The sequence below is a fragment of the Salvia miltiorrhiza genome, chromosome 3, assembly GCF_028751815.1.
Source record: "Salvia miltiorrhiza cultivar Shanhuang (shh) chromosome 3, IMPLAD_Smil_shh, whole genome shotgun sequence".
Taxonomy (NCBI): Eukaryota; Viridiplantae; Streptophyta; class Magnoliopsida; order Lamiales; family Lamiaceae; genus Salvia; species Salvia miltiorrhiza.
This window is the reverse complement of record NC_080389.1, coordinates 46,295,066-46,314,477: the sequence shown is the minus strand read 5'-3', so window position 1 is coordinate 46,314,477 and position 19,412 is coordinate 46,295,066. Positions and strand designations below refer to the sequence as shown.

At 35.5% G+C, this 19,412-nt stretch overlaps 4 protein-coding genes across 7 annotated transcripts in view; 2 read left to right on the top strand and 2 right to left on the bottom strand.

The window, feature by feature from the left end:
* The first annotated feature begins 244 nt into the window (after nucleotides 1-244).
* Nucleotides 245-1,817, top strand: LOC131016114 (uncharacterized). The gene is made up of 6 exons (XM_057944723.1): nucleotides 245-528; nucleotides 608-805; nucleotides 949-1,115; nucleotides 1,206-1,287; nucleotides 1,366-1,434; nucleotides 1,503-1,817. Exons 1-6 carry the CDS (start codon nucleotides 451-453, stop codon nucleotides 1,677-1,679), a joined length of 771 nt encoding a protein of 256 aa, XP_057800706.1. The 5' UTR covers nucleotides 245-450; the 3' UTR covers nucleotides 1,680-1,817.
* An 889-nt stretch (nucleotides 1,818-2,706) lies between these two features.
* LOC131016123 (protein VASCULATURE COMPLEXITY AND CONNECTIVITY-like) lies at nucleotides 2,707-6,903 on the top strand. 2 transcript variants are annotated; one of them, XM_057944739.1, is made up of 3 exons: nucleotides 2,707-3,647; nucleotides 5,611-5,813; nucleotides 6,300-6,903. In XM_057944739.1, exons 1-3 carry the CDS (start codon nucleotides 3,552-3,554, stop codon nucleotides 6,637-6,639), a joined length of 639 nt encoding a protein of 212 aa, XP_057800722.1. In that variant the 5' UTR covers nucleotides 2,707-3,551; the 3' UTR covers nucleotides 6,640-6,903. The 2 variants fall into 2 exon arrangements, with proteins under 2 accessions (XP_057800722.1, XP_057800723.1); XM_057944740.1 differs by lacking the exon at nucleotides 2,707-3,647 and adding an exon at nucleotides 3,742-4,073.
* Nucleotides 6,904-7,189: 286 nt separating this feature from the next.
* Nucleotides 7,190-10,185, bottom strand: LOC131016094 (cell division cycle 20.2, cofactor of APC complex-like). Its single transcript, XM_057944673.1, has 5 exons — nucleotides 9,535-10,185; nucleotides 8,703-8,978; nucleotides 8,322-8,591; nucleotides 7,650-8,231; nucleotides 7,190-7,537 (listed from the first exon to the last, which is right to left on the bottom strand). Exons 1-5 carry the CDS (start codon nucleotides 9,634-9,636, stop codon nucleotides 7,397-7,399), a joined length of 1,371 nt encoding a protein of 456 aa, XP_057800656.1. The 5' UTR covers nucleotides 9,637-10,185; the 3' UTR covers nucleotides 7,190-7,396.
* Nucleotides 10,186-11,148: 963 nt separating this feature from the next.
* LOC131016069 (DNA (cytosine-5)-methyltransferase CMT2-like) overlaps nucleotides 11,149-19,412 on the bottom strand; it is a 9,088-nt gene continuing 824 nt past the window's right edge. For 2 of the 3 annotated variants that reach the window (XM_057944641.1, XM_057944643.1), the window contains 20 exons: nucleotides 18,945-18,979; nucleotides 18,726-18,843; nucleotides 17,934-18,041; nucleotides 17,726-17,845; nucleotides 17,358-17,451; nucleotides 16,170-16,369; nucleotides 16,005-16,073; nucleotides 15,684-15,920; nucleotides 15,140-15,198; nucleotides 14,977-15,043; nucleotides 14,264-14,593; nucleotides 13,686-13,754; nucleotides 13,521-13,607; nucleotides 13,359-13,446; nucleotides 12,530-12,651; nucleotides 12,363-12,461; nucleotides 12,079-12,122; nucleotides 11,908-11,977; nucleotides 11,706-11,809; nucleotides 11,149-11,539 (listed from right to left, as the gene is read on the bottom strand). In XM_057944641.1, coding sequence (XP_057800624.1) covers nucleotides 11,374-11,539; nucleotides 11,706-11,809; nucleotides 11,908-11,977; nucleotides 12,079-12,122; nucleotides 12,363-12,461; nucleotides 12,530-12,651; nucleotides 13,359-13,446; nucleotides 13,521-13,607; nucleotides 13,686-13,754; nucleotides 14,264-14,593; nucleotides 14,977-15,043; nucleotides 15,140-15,198; nucleotides 15,684-15,920; nucleotides 16,005-16,073; nucleotides 16,170-16,369; nucleotides 17,358-17,451; nucleotides 17,726-17,845; nucleotides 17,934-18,041; nucleotides 18,726-18,843; nucleotides 18,945-18,979 — 2,286 coding nt within the window. In that variant the 3' untranslated portion in view covers nucleotides 11,149-11,373. The remainder of the gene's footprint in view (nucleotides 11,540-11,705; nucleotides 11,810-11,907; nucleotides 11,978-12,078; nucleotides 12,123-12,362; nucleotides 12,462-12,529; nucleotides 12,652-13,358; nucleotides 13,447-13,520; nucleotides 13,608-13,685; nucleotides 13,755-14,263; nucleotides 14,594-14,976; nucleotides 15,044-15,139; nucleotides 15,199-15,683; nucleotides 15,921-16,004; nucleotides 16,074-16,169; nucleotides 16,370-17,357; nucleotides 17,452-17,725; nucleotides 17,846-17,933; nucleotides 18,042-18,725; nucleotides 18,844-18,944; nucleotides 18,980-19,412) is intronic. The other variant, XM_057944642.1, reaches the window with a different exon arrangement.

Below are 19,412 nucleotides of genomic sequence, written 5' to 3'. Positions count from 1 at the left end.
AAGAAATTTAAAAACCGCATTACGATGGACTCGAATTCAAAATCTTTGATTTTGAGCATGATGTTTGATCAAAATAAAGGGCAAGATTTAGATCCAAATAAAATTAAATACCAACAAAATTATGAACATGCCTTTAAATAAGTGTTTAATTTGAATGTTGACTTGTTTTATTGCGAAACATGATGAAATTTAATTAAGTGGACTTTAATATGATATAAATGAAATAGTATGGATACACGTCCACAACATGGGAATCGAATTGGAAATATTATTAAATTAGAAAAAAGAAAAGAAAAATGAGAGTTTGGAATAAAAGAAAATCCAAGGTGGATAATGAGAAGAAACATGGTGATGTGTTGCGATTCTTGTGGTGAGTTATTAGTTGAATAAAATAGGCGTGTGGGTGTGGCTCTCCCAACTCTATCTTACAAATCCATTCCAACTTAAGCTATGGCTGCTGCAGGCACAGCTTCTCTCTCTCTCTCTCTTAACACCAACAACTCTAATCTCTTACACCCTCAATTTCAGGTACCATTTCTTGATCTTTACCAAGAATGCTTCCTTTTTCTTTTTTGATAAGCTCATGAGTTTGTATTTGTTGAAACAGAAAAGCAGTTTCCAAGGGGTGTCAATTCAAGAAGCGAAGAGGGGTGTGTTGGTTTTAGAGGGAATTAGCAGTAGAGTGAGAAAAAGGGGTTTTGAGATAAATGCAAGAGCTGGCACTGCCAAGAATATTGAGGTTGAAGTTGACAAACCATTGGGCCTCACTCTAGGCCAAAAGCAAGGTGGTGGAGTTGTCATCACTGTAAGCTATATGGAGTATTAATTTTCATTCAAACACAGATATAGTAGCTAAATAAATTGTGTTCCTATATATGTGAATTATTTGAGGATTATTGTTATTGGAGAAGGAATTGAAAAAGAGAAATAAAATGAGTGTGATTGTAGGCAGTGGAAAATGGAGGGAATGCAGCAAGAGCAGGACTGAAAGCTGGGGACCAAGTGCTGTACACGAGCAGCTTCTTCGGTGATGAGCTTTGGCCTGCTGATAAGCTTGGATTTACCAAAACTGCCATTCAGGCTAAGCCTGATTCTGTTTATTTTGTTGTTAGCAGGTTTCTGAATGAATTGAGAATTTGTGATGCATGCATATTGCATCATCAAACTTCAAACTAATCTCTCTCTGTCTTGTGCTGCTGCTGCAGAGGGGCTGAAGTTGATGTGAAAAGGCTACCTAAGCGTCCTGCTCCGCCTGCATTTGGGAGAAAACTCACCGACTCCCAAAAGGCACTCTTATATTTATTTCTCTTTTACTATATCTATATGTATTTCATCTGAAGCTATATATGTTGGTTGTAATTGCAGACTCGTGCTACTCACATTTGCCTTGATTGTGGATACATTTACACCCTGCAGAAGCCCTTTGATGATCAAGTAAGTTTAATAATTTTCCTAATTTTAATTAATTATGAGTGGTAGCTCATCATGATGAAGTGTTGCAGCCGGATGAGTATGCATGCCCACAATGCAGAGCTCCAAAGAAGAGGTTTGCAAGGTATGATGTCAACACAGGAAAGGCCATTGGTGGCGGCGCAGCCAGCTTGCCAATTGGAGTCATTGTAGGCCTTCTTGTTGGCGTCGGTGGAGTTGCAGCTTTGCTTCTTTTTGGCCTTCAGTAATCATATATTCATCAATTCACGTGTTATCTTACTTTATAGTTGGAACTGCAATCAAAATCAGAAAGGTATATGTATAATTGAACTATTTATTTCTTCTCAATTATTATTAGTAAATGAAAGATCAAGTTCATCATTTAATGTCGTATTGTGATAATTGTCAAAATCTACAATTATATGACACGAGTAAATAGTTTCACAATAAAGCGAAAAGAAATACAGGTACCTTTTCAAATTAGTGGTGCTGGACAATAAAGAAAGAAGAAAAACAGGACAAAGATGTTCCAAATTATTATCTCTTAATTACTAACTAGTACTCTTTCAATCCAACCTATTTTGATTTTTGAGGCATTTTTTTTTGCGTGTTCCACTTATTTTGAGATATTTTCTTATTTGACAAAAAATTTACTTTTTATTCACTTTTTTATCTACACACAAACATTATTTTCTTAATTTTCGTGTTAAAAAAATGTCTTAAAATAGCAGGAACGGAGGGAGTAATAGTATTCATATTAGTCAAATCTAAGAGTTATATTTCAATTTATTCAATTACAATCCGATATAACTTTGAACCATTTTTTAATTGTGTATCATTGAACCAGTTTCAATCGTGTTAATTAATTTCTACTGCATTTTTGCCTAGCTGAATTTTGAATTCTATATTAAATTCGTTGATTCATTTGTTCTGGCTTTAAACCTCCTCAAAATGGAGGATGCAAGACGAAATTATCAAAATTGATTCGTTATAAGTTCATTAAAACTCGATCAAACTACTAATTTAGTAGAGGGTTGATGATCGAATTTATCCCGATTTTTATCAATTTTATCAATTATATTTCAATTTAAAATTTATCAATTTCATCCATAACCTTTAGCAATTGTACCAATCCTATCACCGTTTATGAACATATCAATTACTCCCTCTGTCCCACCAAGTATGACTCATTACTTTTAGCACGATTATTAAAAAGAACAGTGATAGAAAGTAATTGAGCTCATAACTTTTTGTGAGATAAAAGTTTTTTTTTTTTTTGTGAACCCAAAATGACAAATGGGTCATATTAAATGGGACGGAAGGAATACATCTTAATCTTTCCAACACGCATCAATCTTGTTAAGTGAAAAAAAATGAAAAGGCGAATAAATGATAAATTTTTTGCTCAATAAGTAAATGTTCTAAAATAGATGAAACGCTAAAAAAAAGTGTTTCAATATAAGTGGAACGGATGGAGTAATTGATACAATTGCTAAAAATTGAAATATAATTAATACTAAATTTTAAAAATTGTGATCGAATTGACAACTTTATTAAAGCTTGGGATAAATTTAATCATTAATCCTTTAATAAATGCAAATTAAAGTATATTTTGAATTATATGAGTAGCAGTATATTTCCAATGTGGTTTTACTCTCAGTCAAGTTAATGTTCAACCATTAAGGCAATTATTAGCCACATATTAATACTGTCGCTTTTTTATTCTTCTAATATAGTAATATACTCCATATATAATATAGTATATATCTCTTATTCACTTATTAATTTATTAAACCCACCAAAAAAAAAGATACTTAAAACATAAAGAGATATTTTAATTGGCAAATATGAAAATACACGTATCTTCGTGTCTTTATTTCATCCTAAGTTTCGTTCGCCAACTTGCAAAAATGCACTTGAAACCTCTCTCTCTCTCTCTCTCTATCTATAGAATCTCAGCTGGAACAAATTTCCTCAAAAACTTTCTTTGGTGAAATGCATCCTTTACTGACACACTTTTACTTAATGCTATAAGTTTGTTTTTCTTCGAAGAGAAACGGTCTTTTTCCAGTGTTTTAAAGAGAGAGAAAGCAGGGTGCTTTAGAGAGAGAGACCAAGGAATGGAGAGACGGGTGATTATAGTGTGCTGTGTTGTGGGGTTTCTTGGGTTGTTGTCTGCTGCTACAGGCTTCGCCGCTGAGGCTAAGAGGATTAAGGTACAAAATCTTGCTGCATATTTTTTTTATTATTATTTTACTCAAATTGGACTTTTTGTTTTGTATGTTTCTGCTCTAGACATCTATTTGTGCATTCATTCGTATGTTTTTTAGTTCTTTACACTATTTTTGTTAGACATTTCTAGATTTTGTAGGTATCAAAATAAAAAAATCATTTCTTTTTTCATTAATTTTTGTTATTTCCTTTTCAAAGAATGATAATCTGCTGTAGGGATATGCTTCTTGCTAGCTAATTCAAGTAGGGCTTTTATGTCCTTAAATTCAAGGCTCTATTTATGTAGTTTTTAGCCCAAAGGTTTCACTCTATGCTAGAGTAGGAATTTAAGGATCAGATAGTCAACTTGTTTCGGTTGATAGTAGGATGGGATTTGCAGAAGGCGATAGATGAATGTGTCATTTTCGATGGTAAACAAGTGGCGTAGTTTGTAAGAATTAGGCAGAAACTAGTTTTACTTGATATTTTTGTATATTAAAAGTAATTTGAGTTTGAAGATATGTAAATAAATTTATATTATCTCTATTCATGTTTTTTGATATGGTGGGAGGCTTGCTAGTTGAGTTTTAGTTTCATTTTTTAGGTGATCCTTTATTTTTGTATTATGACTTTATATGATGATGTCCTTCACCTTGCTTTATTCAGTATATATATCTATTGTACATGTACATAATTTTCGTATTTTTGCCCATGCAAAAGTTCTGTAAACTGGATTTATTGTCATAACTTGGATTCTCCGACAATATAGATCTATTCAAAGCACAATTATGAGCAAACACATAAATATACTCCTGAAATATAAGTGGATATAGGAAGACGTGCCGTTGAGATCTCTTTATCTGTGAATATCTGTGGATTTTCTCCATTTGAATTTTGATTTAAATTAAAGGTAGAAGATTCGGGGGTTATCAAATGATACATTGTGTGATACAGTCAAAACGAAGTATTCCAATAAAAATAGATACCTCGGACAAGTAAACTTATCAACAGATTCTCTACCCTCTCTTTTTCCATTCATTTCATTTAATTCATCCGTGAGTAAATAGAAAAAAAAGAAGAAAAAAAGAAAAGAAAAAAGAGAACCCCCTGTTCTCAATTACCTGGAAAAGAGAGCAGTAGACATATCTTTTTTCAGTTCAACTAGCGTCAAATATCGGCCGTTTCAAGTAGTAGTTTCCTTATACTGGTAATGATTCTCAGTGCCTAAAAAATCTTTTCAGCTGTTAGGATCTTTTAGTTATCAAATCACCTGAAACTATTTAGTAAAATTCTTGGAATTAGCCCATTTGGTTTCACAGCCTACATTCTTATAGGTCATTGTTGATGTAGGATCATGAATGGTTTATTAGATAAAAGTGTACTTCAAAATATACGATAGCAATCATCATCTGTTTGATTATAGAAGCTGAACAATGCATGGCATTTCCGGGTAAATTCTGTGGATGTAAAGTAGCCTTGGAGCATAAACTGAACAATGCTCGTTTCATCAACACAACTCATGCGTTCTTTTTGTTTCCAAATTGTTCGATTTCTTGAGCTTGTTAAAATCTCAACAGCATGAATTTAAACAAGTAACAAGACTATACACTCTAAACTGGCACCAATCAATTTCGGTTCCTTAACTTTTCTTGGCGCTTTTAGATTATGAGCATGTTTCTCTAACTAGCCATATTGTCGAATTTTTTCATCTACCTTACAAAAGAAAGTCAATATGTAATCGTTAAAACTGTATGTGTATTGTCCATTGTGATCGCTAGAATTACATTTGAAAGGGGCTCTGAGTTCCTGTAGCTTCTCGACTAGGTTGTTCACAAGTGTATAGGCAAACTTGATAATAGGAGTCACTCAGAATATGCATTGCAAGCTGTTGTATTCACTTCCATCTGCTGGTTTAGTTTTCGACCAAATTTCTCGTTCAAATATTTGATTCGATGCCTTGTCGTGCAGGGTAGCCAAGTCCTGTTTCCATCCCCTTCTATATGTGTATATCCGAGGAGCCCTGCACTAGTCCTCGGGTTAACTGCAGCTGTCTCTCTCATGATTGCTCAAATTATCATCAATGTTGCAACTGGATGCATTTGTTGTAGGAAAGGCTCTCATCAATCAAGCTCTAGTTGGAGTGTAGCACTTGTGTGCTTTGTCGTCTCCTGGTAACTAATCCTCTATCCTGTCGTTTCTATGTATAATGCTCATGTGATTGTGGGAGTTCACTGGATGTGATCATAGATGAAATATGACACATATGCTCATGGCATATTTATGCTGCTCGTAGTTCTTCTTCGATGAGAGCCTGTAAATTGTAGGGTAAGGGTAGATATCACTTTCTAGCCCAAATACGCACTTTTTTCAGAATTTTTCCACTCTTTCCATAATGACATATTTGTACCGAGAAGTTGTGTTGCCAACCGGAAATGAGGAACTCATCTTGTAGTAGAGGGAAAGTCAGTCGGTCGTAGATTTGAAAATGAAGTCAATTTATTGGATACTAATATGTTCTTTTCGGAATCGTGAGCCAGTTTTGAGAACACGTGCACACTTTGGGCTAGAAAGTGATATTTATCCTAAATTCTATGCCATAAGCATACATCAAACTTGAGATTCAGTCTAAAATATATTTCTCATGGCATAATGTTCAGGTTCACCTTCGTCATCGCATTCCTTCTGTTGCTCACTGGTGCAGCTCTCAATGATCAGCATGGTGAAGAGAACCTATACTTCGGCAACTACTACTGTTACGTTGTGAAACCGGGTGTTTTTGCCGGAGCTGCAGTCCTGTCCCTCGCCAGTGTGACTCTTGGGATCTTCTACTACCTTACCTTAACCTCCGGTAAGGACAGGAACGAGACGTGGGGCGCCCCTGTTCCTCCCAGTCGAGGTGCCATTGCCATGGGACAACCTCAATTCCCACCACAGAACGCTGAGGCTCCTCCTGTCTTCGTGCACGAGGACACGTACATGAGGCGGCAGTTCACTTAGCCGCCGTGGTTTTTGAGCTCGGGATCGGTGGTTATGGTGGTTGGGAGTGCTTGAGGATTCTTGTAAGAAGTAGCTGTCGCTATAACCTTTTTTTTTTAAATTTAATTTAATTTGACGGATGTCTGTTATCACCTGTTGATATGAATACAAGTAGAACTGTTTGTTTGTTGAAATCGTATTTTTCCCCTTCACTGTGCTATTGTTGTAGGCAAAAGTGAAATATTTTTGGAAAAATGGGAAATTGAGGTGGAAACTATTAAATTATGCGGACGTATTTGATTTTCAGGTTTCAGTATTTAGAAGGGAATTCTTGGTGCTCGTAATATGGTTGATGTTTTTGCAACAAAAATTAAAAAATAAGTAGAGCTGAATCAGCTGGTGATAATTAACTAAAAAACATTATGAGCTCCAAGTCTATTTATGACTCGATTTTAATTATCACCAAGATTGAGAATGGCACCTCACTAGATGATGCTCTTCTAATTGCATAGTATTTTAAATGTTAGCTTTAAAAACATAGCACCGCTATTAATAATGATAAGACAATCAATGATCATGGGATGTTATTCTATTTATATATAAAAAACTATTAGAGGAGATTTTGTCACAATTTGTGACTCCATGTACAAAAATTTACACTTAAAAACAGCATTATCAATTCCTGAACTCAGTTCAGAATTCGCCAAATCTTTACATGAAAGTATGAAAGTATAAAACTGACAAAGATCTATCACTCAATCTCTGTAAGCAGAAAGCTCTATCTGATGCGATTCAAGTGAGCAAACGGCTCCGCAGCAGTCTTTGGTGCCGCCTTTGCTACTTCGGGTTTCCCAAAAACATTCCAGAACCTAAGAGTTTCGTCCCCTGCTGCAGACGCGACTGTGCATCCATCCGGACTCTGGGAATACGGATAAACGTGTTAAGAAAAGGCGATAGAGATGGCACACGTGCAAGATAGAATCTTTACGTGAGATAAAAAGGGAATCTTTACGTGAGATAAAAAGGTATACCTGAGCCATGTAAAGAACTCTAGATGTATGGCCAGTGAGCTCTGCTACTTTCACCATTGAAGGATACTTCCACAAAGTGAGCTGATTCTGAGTGAAACCGTGAGAACTAAGCAGTTCACGCTCGTTTTTGTTCCACAGAAGAGCGCAAACCTGTGAGCCCGTGTCCACCGAGTTCAAGCACGCACCAGTGTGTGTGTTCCAGAACTTTATGCACCTGTCGCCTCCACCTCCACCAGATGCAAGCAGATTGCCCTGGAACGGACACCATGCCAGTGCTTTAACAGCAGCTGTATGATCCTCGAGCCTGTGAAGCCACTGCGTAGGAGCATTTGATGACGCCATGGATCTGTCCCATATATGAAGGAGATTATCATTTCCACCACTAGCCAACTGCTGGCCTGAGGCTGACCATTTGAGCCCGCAAACTTCTTGCTGATGGCCTCGATAGGTTTCGACAACGTGTGCTCTCACTCTCACATCATTGTTGATGATCCGACTATCCATCCCTCCTGTAGTCAAGATGTGATTGTTCCAGTCCATAGCACCAACCCGTGATGCATGGCCGCCTCTCAAAGTTCTTAGCTGCAGAAATCAAAAGATTCAGCACTTTAGAAAATGAAAAGAGCAGCAAGACAGAATAGTCACTAAGGTACCAACATGAAAGTAACTCACAAGTCTATTAGCAGTTGAGTCCCACAGCTGGACCTCAGAGTTGTTCATACCAATGGCGATGTGCCTTCCATCGGGAGCCCATTTGACGCTGGTCACGGGGCCACATTCTTCATCCACAGTAACAAGTTCTGAGGTACTCCCATCGGAGGCATCCCACAAATAGACAGTGCTTCCAAGAGCAATTGAAAGAACATTGCTGCTTCCCCAGTCTAGCAAGTTCAAATAGTAGTCATCCAGAATATCAGGGGCATCTAATGTCCTCTCCGAAGTCTGCAACAAACATATCCAATTCATTAACAACATCAAATAGAGTTAAGCCTAAACATCTATAAAGCTAAACATAATTCTACTACAGCTTTCAATATGAATGATGACACCAACCTGTGGAATGTGGCGACGGGGTTTAGCAGGCTTCGCTTGGTGAGCAGCCACTGAGAAATCATTCGGGATGGCCTCGACTAGGGTAGGTGGCTTATTCTTGAAAGCCAGAATGCGAGTTCTGTTCATGTTGAAGGTTTCTGCAAGCTGCTTCCTATATGCCTCCCTAGATGGAGAAGAGTTGATAGATGGGTTTTCCTTACCTTTCTTACCTTCTGTAAGCATGTAATGCGCGTAATCAAAATCCATCGCAGATCTATTAGGAATGAACCGATCCAACTGCCAACCAGAAACCAAAGATTATTGAAATGAATTATGAAAACAAAATCATAGCCTACACTAGAACTCTCAAAAATGGCTAACTAGAGACATCTTCATAAATAAATAATTTGGATAAACCACATCATTTATGAATATAGGCTGACAAACCATATAAAACCAGAAGATAATTGAAATGAATGATAGAAGTATCACTGTATAAAACCAGAACCTACACTAGAAAAATGGCTAACTAGAGACATCACCATACACTAATAATTTTAATAAACCACATCATTTACAAATGTAGGCTGACAAACCATACCCAGACACCAAAAATTTGAACTCTTTAGCCACTCAAATGCAATATTTCAGAAAATAAATTCTAATTACTAGAAACAAACCAAGAGACAACCGAAATTCTGACAAACTAAGCTGTTTCTAGCTTCATTCCCAAACCAAAAGGTGATGATATAAGCTATATTCATATACAACATAACACAAATTCTTGAAAATTTAACATGCAATTAAGGAAACACATCTACATTAATGAATACACGCAACACATTTAACATACGTTTTCCCTTGAACTTCTTCTCTGAAGAAACTGTTCTTGAAGCGGGCATCGCGATTGGGACTTGTTTGAAGATGCAGACGAATGAATCATTCCTGTTTCCATCACGTTAGCAACAAAATGACAGATATCGAAGGAAACCAAAAAGGAAACAATGTGTATGTGTATATGCGATATGCAACTGATAGTATAAATTAGTAATACAGATCAAGAAAAAGAAAATAAAATCTCTGCACAACGAGAACACACACGAGAAAGAGAAAAAAGAGAGCAGCCTGCAGAAAACAGAATTTGGTTAGAGAAGAAACAAATCAAGATCCAATGAACAATCACAATGAATGAATGAAATAGCGAGCGAGAGAGAGAGTCGTCAGGATTGAATTTTTTGGGAATTGAATTCACGAGATTATATATGTATTCACTCCACGATTAGGGTTTCAATGCGAATTGTATGTGAATATTGTTTTTACAGAGGGGTTTGAAGGAGGTTAACGGCTATATTCAGCAGAGAGCCGTTGAGATTTGCTTTGAAGAAATTGGTTGGCTACTTGAGTCGACATTTGGGGTTTACTACTTGCTACTGTAAATTCACGAATCAATTATTGGATAATTCGGTGTGAATTTTTTGAAATTTGATAGTAATTCGTTATCTCAATAAATTTTACGTACAGTTATAATAACCCATCCTCAGATTGTGATTTGATTCTGTTAAAAGACAACTAAAATCACTAGCAGTATGTAAATGGTCGGTTCAAAAGGGCCAAAAAAATGAAAAATCAAATCACGACCAACCAAATAAAGCACAATGAAGATCCGTTGGGCAGGTTCAAGCCCCGCCCCAATGCGCCACCCTTGGGCTTGAAGGGAGCTCGATTTCATAAGCCCGACTCGTGCAATTTATGTGAGGTGCGTGCATTACACGCGCTAAATTTTAAAAAACAACGAAACTAAAAAAAAAAAAAAGTGTCATTGCAATTTTTTTTCCGAATTAATTGTTGAACGTCTCTTTTCTTTAATTTAATTTTATTATTTTTTTACCAAATTTTTAATTTAATGTAGTTAAATTTTTATGGTATGTTTTAAGCTAATGTTAATTTTAAATTTTATTTTTAATGTAATTTTTTTAGGATTATTGTAATTTCTAAATTTAAATTTAACAAAAAAAATTATTTTAAATTTTATTTATAATTCAATTTTTAAAAGTTGAATGAAAAATTCACAAAATCACCTTATAAATTATAATGTCCTCTGCTATGAGAGAGGTGGCTCTATAGAAAAATGACTCTTCAAAGAGCCCCTAATTAAGTCTCAGTTGTGGATGCTCATACCAAAATATCCTCTCGATATGATTTTCTTGTGCACACGAATTTAACAGCTGGTAATATTTCACTCAAGTATAGTATGTAAATATATTGGCTTTTATTACCCCAAATGGCCAATCAATATTTGAACTAGGAAATTTATTAAAATTTGGTCCATGTACGATTTGCAAAGGAGAATCTATCTATCTTAAATAGGGTGGAATATCAAATTCTGCATTTCAGGATATATAGTTCAAAACCTAACTCCATGGTCAAGGTTAATCAAAACAACTAAATTTCCTAATCCGACAAGAAATAAAAAAGGAACATCGACAAATGAATACATTTAGTGTCCGACTCACTCCTTGTAGTGTGGTACGAATCTCTTAATTCAGTAGTAATACAACACAATATTCGATGAGAGTCTCATTTGCAGCACAGGACAGGCTGCATTCTACTGCTTATTGTCATACAAACATGCACTAGTTATGGAGAGTCGATCTCCTGGTCTAATGTACAACAAGAGAATGAGTTCTGCTACTCACTGGTTGAGCAAAGATAGCAACTCAACAGTTGTGGAATGGGAGAACTTGGGTGGAAGAGTGAGAAGATGTTCGTCTCCGCTCAGCCTCTGCACTGCCATACCTAACGAGTATCCTAGAGCGCGTCCAACAGAAACAGCTACTGCATTTCCGACCTGACTATATCTGTTGTAGATGAAGAAGGATAAAGATTAATATGTGCTTATGTGTCAAGTATGAGTCTTTTAAGTAGTATGATCAGTTTCGATGCTCTAATATTAGAGATTTGATTGAAAATTGCAGTATCGTACACAACATCCTAAACAAGCAAGTTAACGACATGAAAACTTGCCTCTGTTTCAAGCTTCCAGAGAACATGTAGTAGTCGGGGAAGCCTTGTAGTCTAGCACATTCACGTAAAGTGAGGATCCTGTCTTGTTCCGGGTGCAAAATTGCCTTCAACGGAAGGAAAAAAAAAAAGAAAAGAAAAGATAAATGAATAATTGGCTCAACTTTTCGAACCACTTCAAGAAAATGAGGTAAAAGATGCAGACCCGCGAGTGATGATCTGGAAAACAGAAAACAGTTGGTACGGTCTCATCCCACCACAGTCGTCCGAATGGTCTGCAGTATTCGATTATTGATAGGATCTTGTTAGTAAGCGAAAAAGAGGAAGGATGAAAAAAACTGAATTGATTTATACTGCTCATTTCCAAGTAACTCACTTATGGGACCTTCCATCGCGGTAACTAAGGCAATAGTCAGGCACCTGATTATTGAAATAGCAAGAGCGCATTAAAAAAGCAACACACTCGTCTAATATTCATTTACCCTCATGCTAATTTTATAATAAAGTGAAGTCATTCAAAAGCAAAGCTAAATGCAGAGATCATGGATTGATGGCAAACTCACAAACATTAACAGTTCACATAAGAGCAAAGATTCACTTGAAGTAAATTTAGATATATAGGAGTTTGGAGCCAAAGCTAGACTAATTTATAAGTATTACCCATGGCTTTCCAGATGGCATCAAGTCTTGCTCCTTCGCTCGGCAAATCACATTGCCAGCTCCAATAACAATTCCTGGGAGGTCTCTAAAATTTGCTCCCTGTTGAGTGAAGTACCGAATCAGAACCAGGATGCTGAATGTGTGGCAAAGAATCCCACTGAACTAACCTTTCTTTTTGGTATTTTACAGACTCGCAGGTAATCATCCTCATTCATAGGATAAGGCCGGTGATCGTACAAAACAGGTTTCTTATGTGTAGTTGTGACACTGGAAGGTGAAGCAGTCATATCTAGAGAGTAGAGATAAAGGAACTACAAAGTTAGCCCAAATTTTTTGTTCCAACCCTATTTGGATGGTCTCATGCATATAAGGAAGCATTGATTTTTTTTTTATTTTTTTTATTTTAGATAAGGAAGCTCTTAATTTATAGTATTAGTATATATTCCTTTTTGCAGATAAAACTCCAATAGAAGTTAGAATCTCATTTCCTTGCAGCTATTTTCGGTCTCTGGGATTCGGTAAGTTGACATGACAGAATATTTGACCAAGTTTTTTCACGTATGATACTGATGTCTTGAGTATTTACTTTTGCAAATTAGGAGGTAAACTTTGCAAAGCTATGAGTTATACTGATGTCTTGAGTATTTACTTATGCAAACTAGGAGGTATACTTTGCATTTTAGATCCTAAGATGAAAATTCCCTCCGTCGATTAAGTATAGATGTGATCATGTGAGCGATAAGGCTTTTGGCAAGGCAATAGCTCACCAGCCAATTACTTGCAGAGGATTTGTTTATTAAAAACCTCATATGAGGCAAGCTTCTGTATAGCCATTTCAGAGGATGTTCTAAGTAGTTAGCTTCATTTGAAATACCCATTAAAAATTAGTTCAAATGTTCTTGGATCAAGTCAGGTTCTTGTGGGATAGTGAAAGTGATAGGCAGCAGAGTAGCTATAGGTAAGAGTGAACTGAAAAATAGACCATTAATGACCTACCACATTTAGCTGCTCTAATATACTTTTGAAACTCAGCTTCAGGTACTGTTTTGAGTGGAATGCTGTCACGTTTCTCATTATTTGCAACCTGAATATAGAAATGAAACAAGTCAAACTTTACAATTTCAGAATTAATCAAAGTGTGCAACAAATTAAACGTACAGGAGGAAGATCAGAAAGAGCATCACTGAGAAGAACTTTTTTTTCTAGATCACGGAATTTTCCTTCATCATAAGCAACAACATTACGCTGCAAGATGAAATCAGATTATAAGTAGATACTTATTGGGTTACTACATCGTAATGTCATGTGATAAACGTTCAGTACCTCAAAATCACTAGGAAATCCATACTGGATTACCACGTCATGTGATGGAAGAGGAAACTGGGGTAGCACCTGCCAATAAAATGACAGTCACTTGCAGGTTTAGTAAATTTACAAGGGAAATGAAACTTCCATTTTGACTGTTTGCCCTAGTGGCTACCAAGAGGAATGATAACAAACTTGAGGCCAACATTAGATAAAATGTAAAGCCTTTCGTCATGAGAGAATTCATGATAAATATAATGGCCGCCGATAAGGAGGAAGGTTGAATATGTAGATATATACAGAAAAACATGCTTTAACATATTCAATATATGTTAATACACCACGAACAGGAAAATCTGCAATTGGTGCACATCTCTTTTAATTTAACTCCATGACAAGAAAGAAAAGGATGACATGAACTAAAGATGCGAAAAATGGCAAATGAATGAACTAAACAAAACTAAGAGATACTAGTGGTTTGGTAAAAATCAAAATTATACCAAATAACCAAGCTATACTAGTTACAAAATGGAAAGTACAAAATTTCGTCGCAAAGGGATATCCGAAGTGCCAAGATAAGGATTGAGAATACTTGCCTCAAGAGGCTGAGCACCCCATAAAAAAACTCGTAAGCGGAATTGAGGAAGCCCATAGCAACCAGCAGCCATTATCCCAACCCTTGCTTGGTAATGCATACTAACCAACCGGCTTATAGCATATCTTGCCAGACAGCCGTTGGCAAACCTCAAGATGTCAATTACATTTTCCATTAAAACAAACTTTGGTTTTAAGAATTCAATAATATCCATGAAAATCAATATTTGGCGATTTCTTTCATCTTCAAGAGGAGAATCGAAATTCCGGAACCGGTTGTAGCCACTAATTCCTTGACATGGAGGACCACCACAAATTACATCAACATCTCCCTGTGATAAGTTGATGGCATATGGAGGAATATTAGATGGTGATAGTATTTTTTTAGTAAACAATGATTGCATGACACAAAATATTTCCACAAGATTAGTTTCAGATAAACAGTCTTCAATGAGACAAACATGTATTGAAGCTCACTATGAACTTATCCATTTGTGCAATAGGAAAACATGTGATGTGTTTTTTACTTGAGACTTTTATAACCATGCAATTATCTACTTTCTAAAACATGTTTTTGGTGTTTATTTAAAAAAAATATTCCAAAATATCTTCTGTAGCAAACTATCGAATAAATTTTATCAAATATCAGAAAACTGATCTGATTTTTCCCCCATTATAGCGCATGTGTAACCTTCACAAACAAACCAAAACATACCGGACGAGGCAGTATTTGTGCTTTTATTCCCTTTTGTACAAAATCTCTTATGTGCTCTGGGCATTTTCTGTAGAGAAGAGCAGAATAAGCTTATCAGAAGTTATCAGTGAAATAACTTCATTTGATAATTTGTAACTGCTGATTATATATGATGGAAACATACCCCAAGTTCTCAATTGGCTCCCATGTATCATCACTAGGGCCATATCCAACCCAGCGCACCTAAAAGAATATAAACATGACATTAAATGGCTAAAGGCATACATCAACGTATTTAACCAAGTAGCAATTTAGATGATGCACATTATACATCAATGAAGATGAACTCATTTGCCAACACAGACAATAAAGTTCCTGGCTCATTTTACATGACTATTTTGTATCTTTACTACCTGTCACTTTAAGTAAAAAAAAACAAGTAAACTGTAACATCCATCTACCAAAAGTCTTGTTGTGATGTCTATATTACTTGGTCTACTAATTTTCTACATGGAAAACAAAGAAGCCAATTGAACTGAAAATACTACTTTCCCTTCTTGGCTTTTTATATTAGCTATTCTGCAATGATAATTTTTTGTTACATATAAATCAAGGGAAACATCTTCTAAGGAAGTTATTCCGAGCAATAAGATACTTAGGGTTTCTTCTATCTACATGTTAGAGTGACTATTTACCATATTAGTCAAGCATGAATAAGAAAATTGCACCTTAAATTTAAGCCCTCGCTTCCCTGAATTAGAAGGATCACCATAACATATATCTATCAGCCTTGCCACTTCATATTCACATGAACTTTCTTGATTCTTTTTTGATAGTTTAACTTCATCAGCTTCCCTAACCGTCTTTAACCTGAGTTCTTTCTGGTCATACTTCCCGTATTTTCTGCACATGCAATCCCATTCCTTCAACAAATCAAGAAAGTCTTCTGCAGCTTCATTCCTTATCTGTTCAACAAGACATTTGAATACTAAAAATTTTCTAATGAATTAGGGACTTCAAAATGCGAAGAGAAAGAAAATATAATACACAACTTGTGTCTCTGGATGGTTCAGCTTCAAGCTCTCACATGCTGCTTCATCAATGTCAACAGCCCATCTCTGTTATGTATGGAAGTTAGTCATGACTATTAAACACAAATACTATTTCTTGACATAACCATATTTCTAAATGTTTAAACTGTCTTGCTATACTACCGCCACGAGATCCAAGCCACACGCTTTAGCGCCAATACACAATCCAGTGGACATTCCTCCACAGCCAGAATACATATCCAGTAAAGCTAGCTCAGATTTACAATTTTCATCCAAAGAACACTTGGTGGAAATTTTAGAGGTTGCGTATTTGCCTTTGGATGACATCATCAAAGGATGAGGAAATAACTCACTGTCACCATCTGCATGAATAAAACGGTATGTAGGTGGTCACATAGAGTGTTAGTTGCAGATCAGCGAAAATGGGGGCTAAAATAGGTGATTACATTGATTGCTTTACAGCAGATTAAGATTTTGAAGGATGAAGTTAAACAAGAAAGGTAGAAAAAAAATGGTTGATTTCTCATAGCTAGGTATGTCTACCAACTCAATTGTTACTGGATTATACTCCCTCCGTTCCCGATAAGTGTGGTCTTTTTGCCATTTTCGTCCGTCCAAAATAAGTGTAATCTTTCCACTTTAGGACATATACTGATATACCCTTATATTTTTACCCCCATTCACACACAATGTTTATAAAAAACTCATCTCACAAACCATTTATAAATTACCTAACAAATCAACTTGTTGGGTCTCTTTTTATACTTTACACACATCTCCCAATATTTTCTTAAAACCCGTGCCCTTCCATCCACACCACACTTATCGTGAACGGATGGAGTATCTTAATTAATCATCATCGACGAATGAACTACTGTATCTAGATTGTATATCTTCTATTTTAGTTTAACAACATTAATCACACGATATAAATCACTATTTTAGCAGTTCATAGCAACTTTGAGTTACGTCCACACGGAAAGTAAGTCAAATATGCTATTAAAATCTATTTGCACAAGACTCTTTAAAAGCACTTTGCAATTAATGTTTCTACACAAAGCCAATTGAACCAAATCCAGTGTGCCTAACTTTGAGCATGTGCCCATAATGTGTTTCTTAGGTGGTTTTAAATTGGATTTGGAGAACTTAATGTGCTAACTATTAAGAGAGTACGGAAATGCACTAGAAACTTTTCAAAGGTGACATCACGCAATTGTAGTCTTGAAGGTAGTGGCAATCAAACCAGAACCTCATACAGAAATTACTTGCAGAGAAGTATGCATATCAAGCTATACAAAAGCATGAATCATGCCTTTCTCAAATTTTCAAAAGCAAAATAGTACAAGGTACCTGTTAAAATTGAGCTGAAAGTTGAGTAGTCGACATCGTATTTCATATCAAAATAATAGTCGCAAGGTGGTATTGTATTATCTTTCAAAGTAACCTACAAGAAAGTGAATGTCAATAACATATGTAAACAAGAATATAATCAGTCAATTTAAGAAATAATTTCTATCACTCTTCATTGGTGAAGTTTCACCAAACTTTAGTACCTATCCTTCCAATATTGTTAGAAGAACAACTAGAACAATATTCAATTGGGAGAAAAGATGATGGACCAAAAATATGTCTCCCTCCTTAAAATACAGTATTGAGGTCACTAACATACAGATAAGTAGAAAATAATTGTAAGTTGAGCGTACAAATTTCAAACATACATTTGGTTTTATTTGAACAACTTTAACTTTTGAAACTATGCAGTCTAATAAGTTGTCGTTCACGAGAGTAGAGTAGAATAACCGTTTCTTGTCATGAGACCTTCCATCATTCTTTATAACCTGGCAAGGTAAACTAATTAGTAAAGGTAGAGAAAGAGGGAATAAAGAAGGCACCAGTAAGTATAAAAAAGAAGTATTATTTTGTCACCGTATCTTCTGCTCGAAAAAACCATTGAACACTAAAGTAGTTTTCACCATCCATTGTCTCAAAAAATTCTAGAATTTTGCCAACATAATTAGGTCTTCCCTTTGGGCCCTATAATCATTGAAAAGAGATGAGTGAGATTTGAGAATAGGAAAATGTAACTACTAGCTACACCAGCAATGAAAAGAGGAGCTAATTGACCAACTTTACAAGAAAGACAAAACCACGGTGGATAGAGATTTTGGAGTTTTTTTAGTCTCAATATTATGTGAAATGTTTAAATTTAGACACAATATATTTGATAAAAAGGAATAGGGGAAAAAGAGAAAACATTTATGATTATGCAACTTTGAGGCCATCAAGCCTCACCTAAGTTTCAAGGCACACCAAGTGTGTGCGCCCTTAGTAACATCTCTTATCTCAAACTGGTTAAGTAGCCTCGGGCAACTTATTAATATCTATGGGTTGCCTCTTAGTTTTAAAACTAATTTATTCATTTAGGTGAATGCCAGTCTCAATGCTAAGATCAGTTCAAGTGAACAAGTTATATGTCACTTCAGACATATACACTTATACAAAGAATTCACAATATTTCTCGATTCATATAAACACATATCATCTTGGGTTTTCTTACCAACTTTGACAAAAGCATTCACTAAGCTGTACTAACTTATTTACATTAATATGAATGTAATGCATTAAAATTGATTGCCACATATTGATATTTGCAATACAACAAGTTTGTCAGTGACATCTCAAATATGTGGCAATAAAAAATATTAAGAGCAAACTTACTTTGACATAGGCACAATCACCGAGATCAAATACAATCTTCGATATTTCAGCTTGAGAATAGTGACACTTTACATTTGAAACAAGTTTATCACCATCATCATCATCATCAACAACAACCCTACAAAAGTTGCAACATCATCAATGTGGATGAAAAACAACAAAGTACATCACTAAAATCCCAAATCTATAAATGAAGCTTAATAGCAGTATAGCACTTACTTATGTTTTGGTGATAGTTCATTATTTTGTTTTCCCTGCAACAACAATAGCAAAAATCAAGTCCTCTAATATACATGAACAAAGTGAATATTCAAAAACCACCAAATTGAAGTCCAAACATGACCAAGATGAACACATAAAAAATGTGTGATTTGTTGGCTCTTATTCAGGTAATATATTTAAGTGAATGCCGTTTCTTCTTTTGAGTTCTTCTCTTAGAGGAAAGAGATATTTGCAAATACTAGATGAAGGACTAGTCCCAATCATTTAAACTTTTGAGCCAACCAACTTTCGTGTTTATAAGATTTCATCATGCATTGGAGTTCAAATGCGTTCACAATATCCCTAACAAAATTAATGAGCATTAGAAATACAAACAATCCATGGGAAATTTAAAAGATAATATTGCTTAAAAACAAAATTTCCTGCAAATTAGTTTCATCAATGACATGTTCTGAAATACATCTT

What these genes read in the sequence shown, in the direction of transcription:
- LOC131016114 (XM_057944723.1), top strand. Translation starts at nt 451, where the DNA reads ATGGCTGCTGCAGGCACAGCTTCTCTCTCTCTCTCTCTTAACACCAAC. An exon ending in TCTTACACCCTCAATTTCAG is followed by an intron (nt 529 to 607) that starts GTACCATTTCTT and finishes TTGTTGAAACAG; the next exon opens with AAAAGCAGTTTCCAAGGGGT. An exon ending in AACTCACCGACTCCCAAAAG is followed by an intron (nt 1,288 to 1,365) that starts GCACTCTTATAT and finishes TTGTAATTGCAG; the next exon opens with ACTCGTGCTACTCACATTTG.
- LOC131016123 (XM_057944739.1), top strand. Translation starts at nt 3,552, where the DNA reads ATGGAGAGACGGGTGATTATAGTGTGCTGTGTTGTGGGGTTTCTTGGG. An exon ending in CTGAGGCTAAGAGGATTAAG is followed by an intron (nt 3,648 to 5,610) that starts GTACAAAATCTT and finishes CTTGTCGTGCAG; the next exon opens with GGTAGCCAAGTCCTGTTTCC. An exon ending in GTGTGCTTTGTCGTCTCCTG is followed by an intron (nt 5,814 to 6,299) that starts GTAACTAATCCT and finishes CATAATGTTCAG; the next exon opens with GTTCACCTTCGTCATCGCAT.
- LOC131016094 (XM_057944673.1), bottom strand. Translation starts at nt 9,636, where the DNA reads ATGGAAACAGGAATGATTCATTCGTCTGCATCTTCAAACAAGTCCCAA. An exon ending in CCCGTCGCCACATTCCACAG is followed by an intron (nt 8,592 to 8,702) that starts GTTGGTGTCATC and finishes TGTTTGTTGCAG; the next exon opens with ACTTCGGAGAGGACATTAGA. An exon ending in GAGTTCTTTACATGGCTCAG is followed by an intron (nt 7,538 to 7,649) that starts GTATACCTTTTT and finishes CCGTATTCCCAG; the next exon opens with AGTCCGGATGGATGCACAGT.